This window comes from Aotus nancymaae, unplaced genomic scaffold (assembly GCF_030222135.1).
Source record: "Aotus nancymaae isolate 86718 unplaced genomic scaffold, 86718_ANA_hifiasm-v0.15.2.pri h1tg000020l, whole genome shotgun sequence".
NCBI lineage: Eukaryota > Metazoa > Chordata > Mammalia > Primates > Aotidae > Aotus > Aotus nancymaae.
In genome coordinates, this window is record NW_026988432.1 from 22,305,504 (window position 1) to 22,325,140 (window position 19,637).

The 19,637-nt window shown below is 39.2% G+C and overlaps 1 protein-coding gene across 39 annotated transcripts in view; it reads left to right on the forward strand.

Moving 5' to 3' along the window:
- The window catches only part of TCF4 (transcription factor 4), a 368,346-nt gene that overhangs the window by 340,712 nt on the left and 7,997 nt on the right, over positions 1-19,637 (forward strand). For 23 of the 39 annotated variants that reach the window (XM_064379108.1, XM_064379120.1, XM_064379124.1 and 20 more), the window contains 2 exons: positions 15,788-15,923; positions 17,791-17,953. In XM_064379108.1, the coding sequence (XP_064235178.1) occupies positions 15,788-15,923; positions 17,791-17,953 (299 nt within the window). The remainder of the gene's footprint in view (positions 1-15,787; positions 15,924-17,790; positions 17,954-19,637) is intronic. The other 16 variants (XM_064379115.1, XM_064379127.1, XM_064379131.1 and 13 more) reach the window with 1 other exon arrangement.

The following is a 19,637-nucleotide window of genomic DNA, read 5'->3' on the forward strand; positions in this document are numbered from 1 at the left end:
TCCAATCTGCAACAAGTCTTCCAGCACGACCAGGCTGTGCGTATTTCCAGAATTCACCCTGTATGTTCTCCTTCGGTACTTTTGTATCTCTCTGTCTCGTCCAGCCCTATCTGCTTATCTCTGTACACCTAATACTCACCCATTCTCAAAGTACTGACTCAAATCATTCCTCTTCCAGGAAGCCTTCCCTTGCTACCCCACCCATGCTAGCCATTTTTTTCTCTACTCTTACAGCCCTATGAATCATACCTTTCTAGATATTTGTCTTACCCAGCTCTGCATAGCTGTGCATCTTTTATGGGTATGACTTTGCCTTACCAACTGTTGTAAATTCCTTGAGTCCCACATATTATATTTTGTCTCTCTCCCCCCGACCCCCGTAAATAGATCGTTCATAGAAACAGGAGAAAAGAAACCAAGAAACTAACATATTCTGAGTGCCACATGAGTTGGCAGCCCCTCTGCTAGGCGCTCCGCGTGCATTGTCTTAGGCAGTCTTCACAGCCGCCCAGCGAGGATGACAGTAGTGGCCGTTTCAGGTGTCCGTAAAGTGAGCCCTAGGAGGTTTGAGCAGTTAGTCGCAAGTCACGCAGCTGGATTTAAACTCAAGCACATCAACTCCAAATTCAATGCTCTTTTTTACTACCAGGCACACTTGCCACAAATTATCTATGAGAACACCTTTTGAGAATTTATTTTAAATGCTAGGAGCCTGTGATTTTTCAAACCTTGATAAGTGTTGGTTGGCAAAAGAAGTTTCCAGGTATTCCATGGCTGGGTTCCCAGAGCAGCTCTCTACCCAAATGTACAGACAGAGAACTTTCCCTCCAATTTGGTGACATGCTTAGATTAAAACCCACGTTATCTATCCACTTATTCTTAAACCGACATGTTTGCACTGAGTGCCTAAGAGGTGTGAACTCTCCCTACCCAGGTCCTTGAGGTAGCAAATTTTAAGTTATTTAGTTACTTTTCTTACTATAACCACCCACTTGTCCTCTAGAATTAAAGCAGAAATCTCTGCATGTGGGAGAATAAGGAAATCGCCAGGTCTTCACTACCCTAGTTAGAAACTCTTACCAACTGGAGTTCCCTCTCTGCCTCAGAGACCTCCATGGTTAATCCTGATGTTAAATTTTAGATTTCTTATAAATTATTGAAAGGGCAATTTTCCAAATACAATTCTCTCCGTTACTCATTCAGTATTCAGATCCACAGATGAGATCTGAAAAGAAGCCTTTCAAATGACCTCCCTAACCTCTTTTTTAACTGAGTAAGAACAAAACCCACATCAAACATGTCGTTATGTGACTCTGTGTGCTCCTGGTGATTTGTTGGTAGAGTCAGTGATGATGGGATCATTGAGCTAAAAATCCTCTCTACTATTCATATATTGCATTAGGGTAGCTCTCAGATCCTTTTTGTTTAAAGCCTATTTATTCATTTCAATAACATTTATCCGTGGTTACCAAGTGTAGGCTCTGTGCTCTCAAGGAATTCACAGACTAGTAGGAAAAGATGTGTATTTAAGCAGATTGCTGCCTGCCAGTCTGCTATGCCCTCCAAAAGACCAGGGGCCCAGCTCTTAACCAGTAGTGAACTATCACATGGTTGCTTGGTGGAGGAGTGGTCGTCTCCTATGAGAAACTGTTCTAGGTGACTTAGGGATGGGGGAGTCTTGTGAAACTCCTACCTATCCTCCACAGCATCCCTCCAGAGTCCTGCACGTGGGGGTTGTGGAAGCCATTTCAGAAACCACCAATAAAAGTGGATCTTAGCCCAGGTTTCCTCTTTTCAGTAACAATTTTAGTTTTACTTTGGATTAAATGCAGTCTATCAAAAGTATTCATTAGGCAAAGAAGCCTCTTTTTATTTAACTGACATTAAATACACAAGAGCTTTAACCTCTTAGGGCTTCACAGGACAACTTCAGTTTTCCTTATATAGTTAAGAGCTCAAACCACTGAATTTTAGATTCTGAAAGTACCCTGGAAATCACTTAGCCCATTGCCCTTCTTTTGAAGACTGAGTTCTAGGAAGAGGAAGTGACCAAACCATGGGTACTCAGTAGTAGGATTAGAAACCAGACAAAAGAGGCTGGATGTGGTGGCTCACTGCTGTAATCCCAGCACTTTGGGAGGCTGAACCGGGTGGATCACTTGAGGTCAGGAATTTGAGACCAGCCAAGATCGTTCCACTGCACTCCAGCCTGGGTGACGGAGTGAGACCCTGCCACACACACAAGGAAACCAGACAGAACAGCAACTAGACTAGCACTCTTTGTACTATATTCTGCACTGCTCAGCTGACTTTCTCTCTACCCTAATACCATAACCATTTCAGAACTGTGAGTGATAGATATTAAAAACCATTCTGTTACTCTGACTTAACTAATGAAATCCAAGAAAACTTTTTACTGCTCCTAGACTGCCCGCCACGAATTGCTATTTAGCTCTGCCAATAATATTTGGCAAAGAGAGAGGGTAGGGGGCATTGATGTGATGTGACATTTACTGGTATAGAGTCATGAGAGCCGCAGGAGTCAGAAAATTCTGTTTCTATATGGACCTCTTCAACAAAGATGTGATCAACAGAGGCATCAGCATCTTTAGTCTTGCTTCTCTTGGGCTTTCACAGGTTTTGATTCCATAAAGTTCTGTGTCTATTTGAGTGCATCCTTCATTTCTAAGCAGTTATTCCCATGGACTCTTGGGCGTTAGAGATGATCTCTACTGAAATCCTCCTGCACATTCCCCACCAAGCAGTCAACAAGCCTTGATCAGCCGCCTTCAAGGGTGACTAGCTCCAGATGCCCAAAAGTTCATTTTCATCAAATGTTTCTTTCTATGTCCAACCCAAATTTGCTTTTTTTCTACAGTCCTTACATTTCTGCCCAATGGAATTGTCCCCAAGTCAAGTCCAACAAGCGCTTGAGAAACTCAGTTATTTGAAGACTGTCTACTCAGGGTTTTTTTCCTCTAGATGAAACATCAGTATCTTCAAATATTTAACCTGAAGAAAAGTTCGGACTCCCTGTCATGAACACCATCACTTCCCAGTGCATTCTTCCTAGTTTAGCAAGGATGCCTTTTTCTCCACAAGAACCTTTTGGTGTGTAGAATCTCAAACTGAACACAGTGCTCAAGCAAGTGTCAAGTGGACCAGGGTGGATCTGTCTCCTCCCTCATTCAGTACCTTATATCTTCATTAAGGCCACCTAACAAAACTTGTTGTGTTTGATGCTTTCATTGTCCTGCTGATGTATATTTAATTTGTAATCAGCTGAAATCTATAAGCCACATATCCCCCCAGTCTCACTGTGTACTTTGTGCTGTCTCTGTACAAAACTTCATGAAACCCCATTGAAAGTCGTATTGTAGCCTCAGCCTGATTCCTGTTTAATGGTTTCCCTGAAGCCCTCCTTCAGTCACATACTCTACCATCTCTGTTGTTGGCAAATGTGATGGGTATTACTAATGCCTACATCAAAGCCACCAATAAAAATATTTCCAGGGGAGGGAATTGACCAGAAGGCCTTGAGGCTCAGAGTTAGACATTCTTTCTACACATCTGCTGTCTTGTCCTTAAGAGTTTAATCTCTCAGCTGGTTCTGTCTCCCTCCTTACACACTGTGCAGCCCACCTTTTCTCATTTCGGCCGTAGCATTGTCACAAGAGGCCAGGCGTGCAGCGCTCCCTGTGAAGCAGGAAATGAGATTTGGCCAGAATGCCTTGCTCTGGTGGAACCAGACTGAGTTTGAGAGGCCATGCCTCTGTTTCAGAGCACTTTCAAAACTATTTTCTAAATAGCCTGTTATAGAATTTCACCCAAGCTATTGGTGGTCAACATCTTTCAATAGCTACTATCTTGTTTTTCTTTAGGATATTTGCCTTCTCTGACTTCCATCATCTCTCCTGATCTCCACAACTACTATCCAGTATTTCGGAGAGCAGATTAGCAACCTCAACTGAAAGTTTTGATCTTTATCAATATCATACATTATTTTGTAAAACTGAAAAGAAAAAAAGGACAGGGAGGAAAAAGAACTCGAAGAAATTCTTTAAGCCAATGTATTAGTTATAACAACTGCAGAATCCTTGAATTTACCACTTGATATTTCTACATTAACTTAAATATAAGTCAAAAGATTTTGAATATGGCAGTAGCAGTGAGATCCTTTAAGCTCTATTCAGCAACCCCTAAGAAAAGTGATTAGGACACTGTGCATGCCAAGATGTGAACACGGTTGGTCACATTATGTATTTCCCCTTCTTTCCACATTAATACATGTTTTACTCAAATTCAGACCCTGTGATATTGAAACAGACAGTCTGGTGTTGGATGTTTACCTCAAAACCCTGCTCTCTCTGCACCTAGGACAAACAAATCCTAGGTCTCTAGTATTTAGCATCTTGGAGTCATGAATTTTAAATAAATCACAAACAAAAACCTTGTTTTCTTTCCCAGTTTTAAAATATAAAAGATATACACACATACACACATATTTAAAACAGACCCTATAACCTCATCACTTTCTTAACATGGTTTTCTTCTTAAATTATGGAGGAAAAAAAGGCAGACACTTTTAATAGCACAGTAATCATCATTTTTTAAATGAACTATTACAAGGACATAATCTTAAACTATCCATAATTTGGAATAGGCACAACTGTGCATTTAAAAAAATGGAATATTACCCTTACTTTCTCAAGAAAGCAGATTTTCTGGAGGGAAAAGTATATATTGTATATATTAGAAAATACACATATGTTCATTCACTCTTACTGCATCTGCTGTGCTTCAGATGCTATTGGGAACGCATAAATGTATCTGATCGTACAGGCCTTTTATCCTGGTGGGAGGATAATACAAACACAGGTCTAACTATAATGCAAGGTAGAATTATGAAATGACCTGAGAAGCGATTCAGACAGCTAAGAAAAGCTTCCCAGAAAAGATGGCATTGAGCTCATATTTGAATCCGCATAGAATTTCAACAGTTAGAGACAGGATAGAGAAGGCATTGCAGAGCCATTTAATAAACTTGATTTAAAGACAAAAACAGAAAATAAAGGCTCATGCACCCAAATGGAAGCAGGAAAATTGCCTGATGATACCAGCCTTTGTAACTTGCCAGCCAGGGCTGCATTGGGTGAAAAGCCCCTCCACAGCACGGCAGCTCCAGCAATTGGCTCGAATATTTCACATGACAGTCCACGGGAAGAGCGAGCTTTCATGTATATTTTTTACATCCAAATTAAGTTAACTCATGGAATTTTCCACCCTTAGGAATTAAAGTAGCAACTCATGAAGTAATTCAGTTATGTCATTCATACCAAAACAGAAAATACTGGAGCAACTTGGCACCGTTTAAAAGCCAAGATTAGGCCTTGGCCATTTTATATTTTTTCAAATTCCGTGGCCGTTGTGTTATTTTAACTTTTACTGTGGCTGTAAATTTTTCAAATCAAAAGTATCTTAATTGCTTAGAAAACAGAAGTTTAAAATGGGTTCATAGTAAGAAGAGGGTTTAGGCAAAGCAGCTTTAGGAGTGAGAACTGAAAAAAAAAGCTGTAGCATTGCATTTTCTGTAATGTGAGGGTTCTACAAACCTAATTGGTTGACATTCACAGTTGTGCGTAATTATAGCTTCCTCTACATCCATAAATCATCTTAGAACTATAAAGTTGAGTTTAACCAAAAGATCTGTCCAATATTAGTTAAATGACATCTTTGGGGAAGCATTGTCCTGATACAATAGCCACATTCATTTTAAAGCAGTTAATTGGACACATTGTCAAAAACCACAGTATTGAGTTTCCACATTTTAATTTCACATTTGCCTTCTCCCTGGCTTCTGCACACGGACGGGTCTCTTTTGGAGCTGAAAGTGTGTGAAAGTTATTGGAGAATGGTAGTCTCTGGGTAATGTTTCTGTATGCTGCCCAAAATTTTCCCCCTGTAGTCTAGATGGGAAACAGCTGGTTTTTGTTTAAAAAGCTGTTTTGCAAAATGTCTGAATCTTGAGATATAGAACTGAGGTCACCATTAAAGCAGGTGCTTGGGAGCAAGTGAGAAAGACTCCAGGGGCTGGCTGGCTCTGGAGTCTTCAGCGGGGCACTTCCTATTAGAAGAAAAAGCATTGAAGTATTGCTCCTTTATTTAGAACACAGACAGATAAAAGTATTCATAAGTAAGTGCATTAGCAATACTACTAGAAATTGAGTATTTTTGAACATAACCAGCCCTCAAGTGAATAATTAGCTCAGTATGAAAGAAACTAAAATGGTCATTTTTCTCACAGGGCTTCAAGATGCAAGAGCCCGAGGCTCTAGTCTCCTTTGGAGATTTTAAGTGCTTGAATTTCCTCTTTAAACACACCAACAGTAAAAGAACTACTATTTCAAATAAGCAGTAACATAACTGACTATATCTTCTGAGGTTTTGGATGCGATCTAAGGGAAAGGGGGAAAAGAGACCCAACTTGGCCAGACCCATACCAAAGCAGTTTAGGGAAAAAAAGCAAAGCAAAAAACATGTGGAACCACTAAAGGCCAGTGCACGTCAGGTATCCACCAGTCTGAAGATGAAAGGAAATAAGCCTCCTCCCCTGGGAGCTGGAGGTTATTAGCAGCTGTTTATCCAGTCGGGAATAGAGATTAACATTGTAACTTTTTTTTTTTTTTAAGAACTAGAAAAAAATTTGTTTGGGAAGTTGGCTTTTCATATCAAGTCACTGTGCCTTGCCAAAAAAAACTTCCTTTCTCAGAACTCATGTACTAGCATTGAGCAATGTTATGATTCTCTGAGAAACTCTGGATTACCGAAAAGTCTTTCTCCATTAAATAGAACAGAAAAGGACAGAGAAAGGAGTGGATATTTGCCACTGTCACATTGCAGTTGCACTGTTTACAATGTGAAATTAACTGTTTGGTCTATTACCTGTTCTCCAGGCTGACTCTAAGTGGGACACTCCGCCCTCTACCCCTCACACACACCCCCACAATTTAATCATTGCCACTCGAAGGTGTGCAGGATGGGTTCTGCATTTACCTACTGCTTGTAAAATGACCTTTCATGAGATATTGGGGAAACTGCTTAGTACTCTGGGTGCTTTATTCTCAAAAAAAAAAAAAAAAAGAGTTGGATATTGGTATTTTTCCCCTGATTTAATGCTACTCTTAATGTCATTTTCTTTTATTAAATCCTTTCTGCTGCTTTTGATCTTATTTATAGCAGAGCCACTGGTCATATGGAAACTATTATTGTATAGCTGCGAGATGAAAGACTTCATGGCAATTAAATAAGAGCGAATCATTTGGGTCAATAATACACACGTACAGTGAGGTACCATTTGTGTCCAAAATGCCCTCTGTTGTTCACTTTGTAGCAAAGCCATTGAACTTTACAAAGGGCTTTACAAAAATCTGCTTTTTGTCAGAAATATGTAGTCTGACAATATGAAAACACATGTTAACACACAGCCCTTCGCTGCTAGCTTCTTCACACATGCACAGTACCTAAATCATGCCACTTATTGATGTAAAATGAAATTTTCACTTCAAGTGGGGATGTTATTTAATTGTGTTAAGTGTCAGCTCTTAAAAAATATATTTGGATAATCTATATCAAAATTCTACCCATCATTCAAAACCTGCCTAAAATGCTATGTTCTTCTTAAAGTCACCCCCTGGTTTCCCAAATGGATACGACTTCATGATTTTTTAAAACCCTAGATGACCTTGTACTCTTTTATGACATTCATCATCTTTTGCCTTGTTTAGTAATTATCTTATCCCACCATTACAATATCAGTGCCTGTAAAGTCATAGTCGTGTCTGTCTTTTATTATTTTTTCCTGCAGATGCCCGTGTAGTGTCTTGCATATAGTAGACTTTCATAAGGCATTTGTTGAATTAAGTGAAATGTTTATTACTTGATAGAAACATGCTAAATGTATATTTGACAATATCAGAGGCCTTAAATTTCACACAGTCTCACAGATCCATACCGTTTGTGTTGTCATTTGCTAAGCATCTAATTGTACATTATACTATTACACAATGTGCAACTGTGGGATGTGATGCTCACAAATGGAGACAAGTAAAGGCTTTATGAAAGGCAGCAAAACAAACTCATTGAAGTTTATGCCCTGCACCATTCAACAATGACCTTGAGTGTGTTTTAAGGGTGGTGCCTGTGATGCATAGTCAGCTCAGTGAGGTGACAGGAAAGTGGAGATTTCTGGAGATCCACTCGGCCCTAAAGGGTCAGAGTAAGGAGATTTGTGGAGCTAATAAAAGAGAAGCAGTTGGTGAGTTGGGAGGAAAAACCAGCCCGGCAGACAGAGCAGGGAAGGCTTTGTTCAAGCCTTAGTGATGTGGGCATGAACCCAGCAGATGAGGGGCCATGCACAGGTAATTAAACATTGTAGTGAGGAATTTAAAAATGGGAGGGAACTGCAGTGGTCTAGGTGTCTGGGTGAAGGATGCATCAGCACAAGCTGGAGATCTTAGACTGGATCCATACAGCAAGCAAGAGCCAGGCTGAAGCCTTAGTATATTGCAGTGGACCACTTGATGGAGAGAGAATATTGCATTTAAAAGATGAGTATTTAGAAAGAGATGGCGAAGAAATGGTTCATTCGTTTAGGTGAGCTTCTTTATACTTCTACTGTTTCCAAATATATTACAATAAGCATGTATTACTTGGATAACAAGAAAAGTATTTAAAAAATAAAGGCCAGTTGGTAATGGTAAATCCCTAGGGATCCTTAGGGATGGGCTGCCTGGACTTGCTAAAAAGCATGTGGAGGTCAGCAGCGTGACTGTGCACTCACACAGGTGTGCTTGCAACTGAGGCATTCAGAATTCCAAGTGTAAGTCGAGTTGTTCAGTTGTCTTTTCCTTCCCTCTAAACGGAAGCTGCTTACACATCATTGCTAGACTTGACTCTACTCTCTGTGCTAGATATGTTTGGTTCACTAGGATGGATTAACTTTAGTTCCATACCACCTACTTACTGGCCTACTGTATGGAGCAAGGAAGAGATAGAGGAATGGGCTCTGTCCATCTCCTGCTGCTGTCCCCCTAGGTGAGCTGCATCCAGTTATGGTTTCCACCATAGGAAAATGATGTCGAGAATTGAGAGTGTGGGGTGGAGATACAGAAAAGAGAAATGAAACAGTTTTAATAGATGGAACGTATGAGTTAGTACAAGAAAGATGAACTGAGGTCAGCTCACTTCCATTTGCATTTCTTGAACTATATCACACAGTCATTCATTTAACCATTTTGGTGAACATCCAGGGGAGTTTCAGACCAGCTGGTCATGTGATAGACAAGCACTGCCAAAGTCGGGATCATTTAGATCATGTTTAAATCCTCTTGAAAATTATTTTGTTATCTGGAGAATAAATATTAAATAAATCTCCAAGACTTGCACAATAAGGAATTACCTTACATTTCATACACAGCGTAAGTGAAGCTGTGATATTTCTGGAAAACAATGTAGGTGTTCTCAAGACAGTTATGAAATCTTCTCCCAACATACATTTTAAGAATCAAGTAAAAATCCAAGCAAAAGAATTGAATCCAGATCTGATGTTAATGAAAAGTCTCTTAAAGGTTTAGTGACATGTATTAAAGAAAAATAGTTTGATAATTTTTTAAACTGAGAAATAAGGAAATTATGTGTGTGGTTGGAATGTCCCAGATGTTAGCTCTTTTTCCCGCACAGGTGGTTATTAGAGGTAGGTCTTGTTTTCTGCAGTCCCTGTGCCTCTGGTGTTGTTCCATCAGTATCTGTCTACTGCTGTCATTTCATAAACTTCTAAGTTCCCATCTGTGAGGCATTAAAAAAGTTTGCATGACCACTTCCCACCTCTTTAAAAGATGCACTTTTATACTAAATGGTGTTTTGCCCATTTGAAAAAATAAGTTCGCTTTCCTCTAATATGACAGAGGTCTGGCAAGATAATTGAAACTGAAATCTAGTACTCTACAACTGTCATGTATAATTGATAGTTCATGGGGAGATTACAGTTCAGACACCAAAACTGTTTTCTGTATCAATGGGTTTCTAATTACAGTGAAAGCCCACCAGCTTTTCTTTTGTGTTAATGGAAAAACGAGAGAAAAGTAACAGTAAGTCACAGTTACCAGGACTTCTGTCTTTGTCCCATTTTCTTCTTCTTCTTTCTAAAAACAAACAACAACAACAACAAAAAACGCCATGTCTAAAATTTGAAACCAGATGCCATTAATAACAAACTTCAGTTTTGATGTACCAAAATGTTTGTAATAGTATGTCCAGTTTTGTGTCATTACTTGGTCTAGAAATTGATGACAAGTTTCCTAAAGTTCCCGTTCTGTACTCTTTTAGAAGGATTATGGTAGAATAGAAGTGACTGAGGTCTGAAAGCCTGTTTTGAAGCAGTTATCTCTGGAGATAACATTAACTAGGATTGAATAACTGCCAAATGAAATTTAATACATTTTCCCATCCATGAAATAGGCCTCTTAAATACAACAGAATAATTACTTTCACAATACTCCCTGGAAACAAAGAGAGCAAAAATATTGAATGCCTTTTTTGTTTGTGGTGTTTGTTGTTAGCTAGAGGATAAGGACAAGGATATTTACCAAGATGCTGTATGCATCTCCATATAAAAATAGCCTTGCCAACAGCCACCTAATTTGAATCTGCATGTCTTTTAAATCTGTTTATGTTGGAAGGATCGTGGCAAATATTAAATTTTATAATTTAGTTAGACATTTTGGCCTTGGCCTGAGTTAATGAACTATGGTTTTTCCTCTACAGTAAAGAAAACGGAAATGATTTTCCTGTCTCTCTCTATATATGTATGTGTATGTATGTTATATGCTTGTATCTAGGTGTGCATATACATGTATACACACAGACACACGCACACTCTCTCTCTCTCTCTCTCTCTCTCTCTCTGTCTCTCTCTCTCTCTCTCCCGCCTGCTGTTGTAAAACAAAAGCTCTAGGAAGTAAACACCTCTTGCCCCTTAACTCTGCTCCCCTCTCCTATATAATTATTGGATGTTTTCTGAGTTCAAAATCTGTTTTAGTTCTCTAACTAAATATCTAAAGTTAGATCTGAAGTCACTTCACCATTCTTGGCCTTAGCTTTCTTCTCTGTAAATGAAGAGTTTGACCTAACTGGTATATAACTATGGTCCTCTAAGCCCTTGAAGTCTAAGTTCTGTGATTTCAAAGTGCTTCTAACAATTTATCAAGCCCTTTCTTGGAAACTGAGGTTATTTAAAATTATATGGTGCTTATGTAATTTGAAAGAATTACTGCATATCTAATGACATTTAATTATTTCCAATGACAAATTTACACAGGAGAATTTAAATAGCTGTGTTGTAATTTGAATATAATTTGACCTAAGATACAATGTAACTCAGATATTTACACCTCCATGTACCAGCCAAAATGTGGAAGGGGCAGGCCAAACAGGCTGTGTTTGGTCTACATGACCTTGTCTCCTCTTCCTCCTTTGTAGCTCTCTGGACCAGGAATATGCCTTGTATTAAGCTGGCCCATTCATAGGTGACTTATGTCTGCTTCAAAATGAGCTGGGCCATCCAGTGATCTTGGCATTCTGAACTCAGAAATACTAAGACAGAGAGGAAGTTAGCAGCAGGTACAGAACCAGAAAGAATGTACCAAGAGGTATCATGAAGAAAGAGTCCAGGCTATCGTCATGAGGGAACAGAAGCCAAAGAGAAGCAGAGGTGCCCCCAGAGAGAGGAGAGAGGCTGAATAGTCCAGGAGAGTCAAGGAGTGAGTGGCATTAGGTTCCCCAGAGCTGAGTCCAAAATCTAAGCTACAGAAATCTTTATGATAAATCTCTTATTGAACAAACTCAAATAGGTTTCTCTTCCTTGCTATTAAAACTACCCTACTAAATTGATCAGTGTACAAATATCCCCCCAAGAATCATTATGAGCTCCAAGAAAACTGGGACCACATCTGAGTTATTTCTCGTTCTTTCCCCAATACCTCGCAAAGTGACAGGCATGGGCTAGATTAGAAAACGTTTGTTGAATTAGTGAATGTATTCTCTGATCAATCATCAATGAATAATCTTGAATAATTTTTAAACTTCACTTCTATCTTTTACTTTTAGCATAGATTATAACTAAAACTGCATTATATGTGACTGTGGGAAGACTCACATTTTCAATGAATATTAATAAAATTAGCTGTTTTCATAAGCTGGCTTTAACTTTAGAATATTGTTATCTCTATAAAAAGGTTATCAAAATAGAGCTTTAATGAAGTATAGATTTTCTAAAATTAGGCACCAAATGTCATTCTTAGAATTGATTTGTAGGAATCTGCTTTTTCCTAGTCACGTTATGGTGTATTTAAGTTCAGAATGCCAAGATCATTGGCTGGCCCAGCTCATTTTGATGAAGCAGACATGGGTCATCCTATCAATGGGCTGCCTTAATGCCAGTGGACAAATCCCTGACCCTTGTATATACAGAGGACAGCATGGGTTTCTCCATCTATTTCTGTGTTATTCTAGTAATGAATTTGTGCTGACCATCTACCGTGTTTCTTCCCTTGTCTCTTATGTGACCAGAAATAATGTTTCTGAAAGAGAAGTAAACAGGGTTAGAAACATGCCATCTGTGGCCAAGGAAACAAGCAAAGCCAAGCCAGTTCTTCAAATTGGAATACTATTCCACAGCCACAGGCAGTGGAATTGATTCTGATCCTGGAGAATCAAGCTCATTATTACGTGGATCTGGATCTGTCAGAGGTCATTCACGTGACCTGGAATAGACACAATTACAAGGGAAGCCTTAAAACATCAGGACAAGTTAGCTGGATGTGGTGTGGCGGGCACCTGTGACCCCAGCTACTCGGGAAGCTGAGGCAAGAGAACTGCTTGAACCTGGGAGGCAGAGGTTGCAGTGAATAGGGATCATGCCACTGTACTCCAGCCTGGGCAACAGAGTGAGACTCTGTCTCAAACAACAACAACAACAACAACATCAGAACAACTTTGTCTCTAACATTCTTTATGGAAAATTATTGATATTATTTGAGATGGTCTAAGATAATCTATAGAAAATAGATGCAGTTAGGTAACATTAAAATCCAAAAAAACTGTAGTTGGAACAACAGTATCCTCAAATATATTTATAGTATTTTAAGAATTTACTGTCATTGTAAAGGAGAAAGATTTAAAATTGAATGGATTTTAACAAAATAGAGACAAAGATCACCATAAGTGAAGAAAGCTTGAGTTTTGAGGGTTCTTGAACTACATAGGCTGTTATTTTTAGATAACATGCACGTATTTTCAGTCAAAACACAGATTCTGTCTGCAATTATTATGTACCTATTATGTACCAGCTGTCATGTACGGTTGTGTGGGTTCTCTTTTCCTCTTTGGAGACCTTATCTCAGTGTTACCTAGAAGGAAAAATTTTCAAGATGAATAACTGAATATATCTTAAGTAAAAAGCAAAATATTAACCCTAAGTTATATCACAGATGCTTGCAAAAAAGTCTTGAGAATGTTAATGATTCTGAAATAGGAGTATACTTCTCTATGCTCAAATCTGTGGTTACTTTCAGTGATTTTGACTTAGAGTCATCCTTTTGGAAATTCAAGAAATTCATCCATTGGGAATACAAATAAATATGAATCAGCACGAAGAATTATTTGGGTTTATATTGATTGACAGACATAAAGAGCCACCATTTGATCAAGGCCTGTGAAAATTCATACTTACAAGTTGACATCTTAGATTGAAAGGATAATCATTGATTGAATCAGTTTTCTAATGCATAAATATAAAAACAGCAAATCAAAACCTCAATGGAAAATAGCTATCACTCTTCTGAATAAAAGAAATGGTTGAAGGAGCAGGTGGGCATGGTCTGCCTGTAAGAGGGCAGACTTCAGTCACAGAGGAAAGGAGTGGTGTGGCAGGCAATGGAGTTGAATATATTTTTTAAAAAATAAAAATAGAAAAGATCTGTACTTAATGCCATAGAGTTCTAGTAGCTGAAACTAGGATCAGTGAGTGAAATTTACAAAGAGGCCAATTTGTGGTAAAAATGGAATGGGCTGTCTGGGAGATATCAGTCGCATTACATTTGAAGCACCCCATAGAGGCCAGATAACCACCATTCAGAAAGTTCTGTGTTGCAACACAGGCACCCGGGAGCAGCACTGGACTTCCCACATCTCTCTGCTGAAACACTCGTTTATCCTTCCTGATGCTCATAAGCCTCCAGTATTTTCCTATTCATGCTGTATTTTGAATCCAAACAATTACATGATTTATATGATACTCCCCACCCAAAATTTAAAAAAAATTTGAGTGCGCGCGCGCACACACACACACACACACACACACACACACAAATATAAAAACAGTCGATTTCAGGATCAGTTACCTAAATATATTTTAAGTAAAAATCAAAATATTAAAGGCCATACTTAATACTTAGCTGCCTTTAAATAGCATGTGCTTATTAGGTCCTGTGAAGTTGATTGTTGTTGGTTCAGATTCTTACTGTTAATGCATCCTTTGGAAATACCCTTTTAAAACATTTTGGTAACAACAGAGTGAAGATTCTCCTTTCTGGTTTTATATTTTTGACTGGAAAAAAAATAAACCTGAATCATGGAAGTATAAATGTATGGTTAATTTTTTGTGTTTAGACCCACCGTCCTGTGTTAAATGCTCACTTAACCATAGGCTAAGAAAATACTTGGAAATAGAAAAGAAAATGTGAATTACTGATTGTCCTCTTAATTTACAAATGCTTCACGTTTTTGCTTGAAGGCAGATGCTATAAAGTAAGCAGTTGCTGTCTCAGTTCAATGCCACAAGTTCAATGTCACTGGACCCCATGGTAGATAATAGTAGTTAATAAAAAGCTCAGCAGTACTTTTTAAATCAAGTAATCATGCTGTACTCATAATTTTATTCTTGGAACCATGAGGAGAATTTACAATATAGTGTCTTTCTAGGATCAGAAGAGTGAGGGAAAAAAGTGGAAAAATGTCCAAACATCCTTGCATGGCAATGATGGCATTACTGGTGTGTTTAATAAAACCTTTATTGGTACATTTTCCGGTGTGGTGGCATTGGCAGAAACCATCCCCCTTTGGATTTGAAACTCAGCAGCTGATGAAATACAGTAAACATTAATTTGGAATGGGCTGCCAGTTTTGGAAAGCCAGGTGACATTTTATTATATTTGTACCAAGCAGAGGCTGTGTCCCATACTGCTGTAGCTTCCGCTGTCAGAGGCTTAGCTGGCATTATGGAAAAAAAAAATGGCAGGCCTGAGAATCTTATCCCCTGAAATGAAAGTCGAATGCCAAATTGAAATTCCTGTAGGATTTCCGATAGCAATGGGGGAATTGAGAAGCCCACAATTAAGCATATGGGCATTAAGATAATTGTCAGATCTGTTGGCGGACATGATAGAAGACAGATGGGTACGAATCAGTGCGCTCCACTGCAGCACCCTGGGAGACAATTTGACGTTTTACCTGCCTGAGCTACTCTGCCATATTTGTCACTGAATGTACAGCACAGCATCTTACTGAGTGTTAAGTGTTTTCACAGGAAACTATAGGTGCATGTGTGGTCCTCCGGCGCCCTCTAGTGAAATGCGTTTGGGAGTATGGTTTTTGAAAAGCCAGCCTGCCTTGCTCAGGTCCTAGTGTGGCATCCAGTTCCTGCTCACCTCTCTGGTTTCTCTCACCCTTTCAGGTGGGGACCCATCGTGAAGATGGCGTGGCCCTGAGAGGCAGCCATTCTCTTCTGCCAAACCAGGTTCCGGTCCCACAGCTTCCTGTCCAGTCTGCGACTTCCCCTGACCTGAACCCACCCCAGGACCCTTACAGAGGTAGGTCAGCCTCACCAGGGCACTTCTGACCTCACTTCCACAATAAGCCCAGTGTTGATACCCAGCCTCTGGTGTTCATCCCTCAACAAGCACTGGCAGAAACCCAAGAATCAAATTGGGTACAAAAATCGTAAGTAAATGGGAAAGTATTTAGAACTTCGCCCACTAATCTTGTTTCTCCAGGAACTGTTTTCCTCAAACATCCTCTGAAATCTCAGTCCTATATCAGCAGGGAATGAGGCCACAGACTGATGAGAGGAAATTTTATTTTAGCTATTTCCACATTTTTCTCATTCAGGTCCTCTAATATGGTTAGTTGTGGCCTGAAAATGATATTTCCAAATGAATAGGAAGGAAGGAAATTGTTTTTGTTAAGATGGAAGGAAATATAGGTGCATTTACAAACTGGAGCTTGCTTGCATGATTTTCACTTTTGTGTCGGCTAGCCCTGTAATGATTGCCTCGTACCAGTGACTGCGAATGGCTTTTCATGACCCCAGGAAGTTGGGCTGTGGCTGGCCAGCTGACTAGCAGTCACTTAGATAAAACATCTTCTCAGTCCCTTCATGTTTAATATAAAAATGATAACATTGCCACAGGAATACAAGGGCATTTTTCCAACTGTTCAACATTGTACAGATCTGAGTGTCAATTGTATGTATGGGTATGTCTGCCCATTTTTATATGAATAGTAATCGTTTTATGGACCTTTTTTTTCTTTTTCTTTTGCTTCTTTGAGACAGAGTCTCACTCTGTTACCCAGAGTGCAGTGGTGCAATCTTAGCTCACTGCAACCTCCGCTTCCCAGGTTCAAGGGATTCTCCTGCCTCAGCCTCCCAGGTAGCTGGAATTACAGACATGCATCACCATACCTGGCTATTTTTTGTATTTTTAGTAAAGACAGGGTTTCATCATGTTGGCCAGGCTGATGTTGAACTCCTGACCTCAAGTGATCCACCCGACTCAGCCTCCTAAAGTGCTGGGATGACAGGCGTGAGCTGCCCCACCTGGCAAGGAGCTTTCTTTTCAAGAGCCTTTGGTTTTTGCCCTCTTTGTCCTAAATCCGTGCTTCTCAAACTGCACATAAGTACAACCTGAGGATCTTGTTAAAATGCAGGTTCTGATTCAGTAGATCTGGGATTGTCCATTTCTAATGAGCTCACAGGTGATAAGGCCACTTGGACCAAAGTTTGAGTGGCAAGGTTCTAGAGTACACAGATTACAAATAATGGGGAATACTTGACAGACATGCTTCTACCTTAAAGTTATTACATAGGGTCGTGTTTTAAAATGCAGTGTGACTTGGAAAGTTGAGCAGTGATAAAGCTAGAAATTTCTAAAATGAGTAGCAAACTGCCTTCCATATGTACCATTTTAAAATGCTGATTACTCCTTGAGAATAAGAGAAGCCTAATTTCAGAATATCATTAGGGTACCTATTGAAGTCTTGACTACACATATTTAGCATACTCCCTGGGAATTATATTTTAAGGACATTTTTCTATTAAATCATTGCATATGGAAGAAACTCAATATAATAGCTGATATTTACTTGGGTTCTTAATCAGAACATTGGGTGTGTGATTTTCATGATTATGATTTTCATTGCAATTAAGTTGATGTTTTGTAGACAGTGAAATTACCATCTACTCCAAAAGATTGCAAAATAGAATTTAACCTTAGAGCCAATGCAGGGAAAACTTGTTTCTGCAGGTGCATTTTTGAAACTTCAACAGATAGCAGGAAAAAAAAAGTGACAGAAGGATCACAGTTCAGCAGTATGAATTGTCTGCTGGCAGCCTTGCAATCTGGTGTGCAGGCAGTGAGTTTTCAGTGTACATGTCATCTGATTTCTCTTTTTCTGTAGGCATGCCACCAGGACTACAGGGGCAGAGTGTCTCCTCTGGCAGCTCTGAGATCAAATCCGACGACGAGGGTGATGAGAACCTACAAGACACGAAATCTTCGGAGGACAAGAAATTAGATGACGACAAGAAGGATATCAAATCAATTACTAGGTCAAGATCTAGGTAACAGTATATAATACTGTCGCTTCATTTAATTCCTTTATTGGACTTTGATGAAGTGAACAGAACGGGAAGAAACTATTCAGTTTTTTCCTGGCAGGTAAATTTACAGCTGAAAAGAAAATTAAAGGCCTACTCTAGACGTACTAAAAGTATCGTTTAAGATACCTGTGCTCTAGGGAGGCCTAAAATGTTTCTGGCATTGATGAATTTGGACCCAATGCTAATGACACAGTGAAAACAATTTGTATCTGATTCAAGTACAAACAGTTTATTTTTAAAACTCTACTTATTCTACAAATTTGGTCAGAAATGTTGTTTCTATAATATTTCCAGAGAAAGATTGTAGCCGTGTTAAAAACTCAATTGACGTATGTGTCAACGATAACTGTTTTCTTACCTCTAAAGTGAGAAAATACTGATTTCCTAGATTTATCCTACACATATTGACGTATATAAGAGTAATACCTAAATTGCTAATGGTTTTTCCTCTTGGATACTCTTTTCTACGGAAAACACAACTGCAGGAAAATAGCTTCTGGCTGGTTTCCTTAAATATCTGCTATCTTTACATTCCAGTCTCTATCCCCGTGAACTTTAATCTGGTAATCAGATGGTTTCTGAATACCAACGCCCATGTACTTTGCACCAATTTTCCTAAGGCTACAGCTCCCTTCTAAAGGCTGTGGTTCTCAAGGTTCTATCTAAGCTCTTGTGAGTTAGGAACATGCTGCCTTTTTATGTTGCCTTTGTAATTATTGAGATCAATTCCATATCCTGCCACAAGTTTTAAAATGCTGAATGCTTCTAGATAAACCTTTTCCTTCCTCATTGTAGTTTTCTGATTCTTGGCCAAGGTGGCAAGAAATCCCAAGGAGGGGATTTCATACCTTTAACAGCTTCCGTGTTAGTCCAGTCAGTTCTTGGTAATTTAACTTATTGTGGCCAAACTTACACATGTTACTGGATTCTTTTAAGTTTCAGAACATTTTCACTTGCCGTTGAGAAACTTCCTATTAAAAAGGTCACCCTTATGACATTTACTTATGTGTGTGTCCAAAACTGTATTATAAGGCAGTGCTTTTCAAACCTAGGCAATTTTATTTGCATAACCAATTTATTTATAAGTGAATAACCAATTCTAATTGGTTATTAGCCTGAAAACCTTTGGAAGAAAAGTTCCCATTTTCCAGTCCCCTTTGTGTAAGGTGTGGCACATGTTTGATATATAAAAATATCACCCAGATGCTTAGCTTCAGGACAGGCCCAGCAGAGACTGTTTCCTTTTGCTTTTTACAGCCTATTTGCATAGTGGAATATAGAAGTGAATTAATTATAACTTAATTTCCTTGGCATTGGCAGCAGTCGAGGATAAGGGCAGAGGAGGGATCAGCAGAAGGCAGAGAAAGAGAGTCTTTTCCAATGGACTCAGTTGAATTGCATGTTTACCATACACACCTGTGGCGGACAGTACCATCTGGAAAGGCGCTTAAGCTGTGGAGAGAGGAGAGCCTGGTCTTACAGCATCCTTCTGTGGTGTCATCCTCCTTGCCCCTAACTTTTCTCCTTCACCCACGTGTTCTTGACTTATGTGCATCGTCTTTATGTGTAACGTGTACCTGCAACCCAAGAACACCACTCCCACTTTTGATTGATTGGAACTTCTCAAGTGTAGTTGCTCTTTACT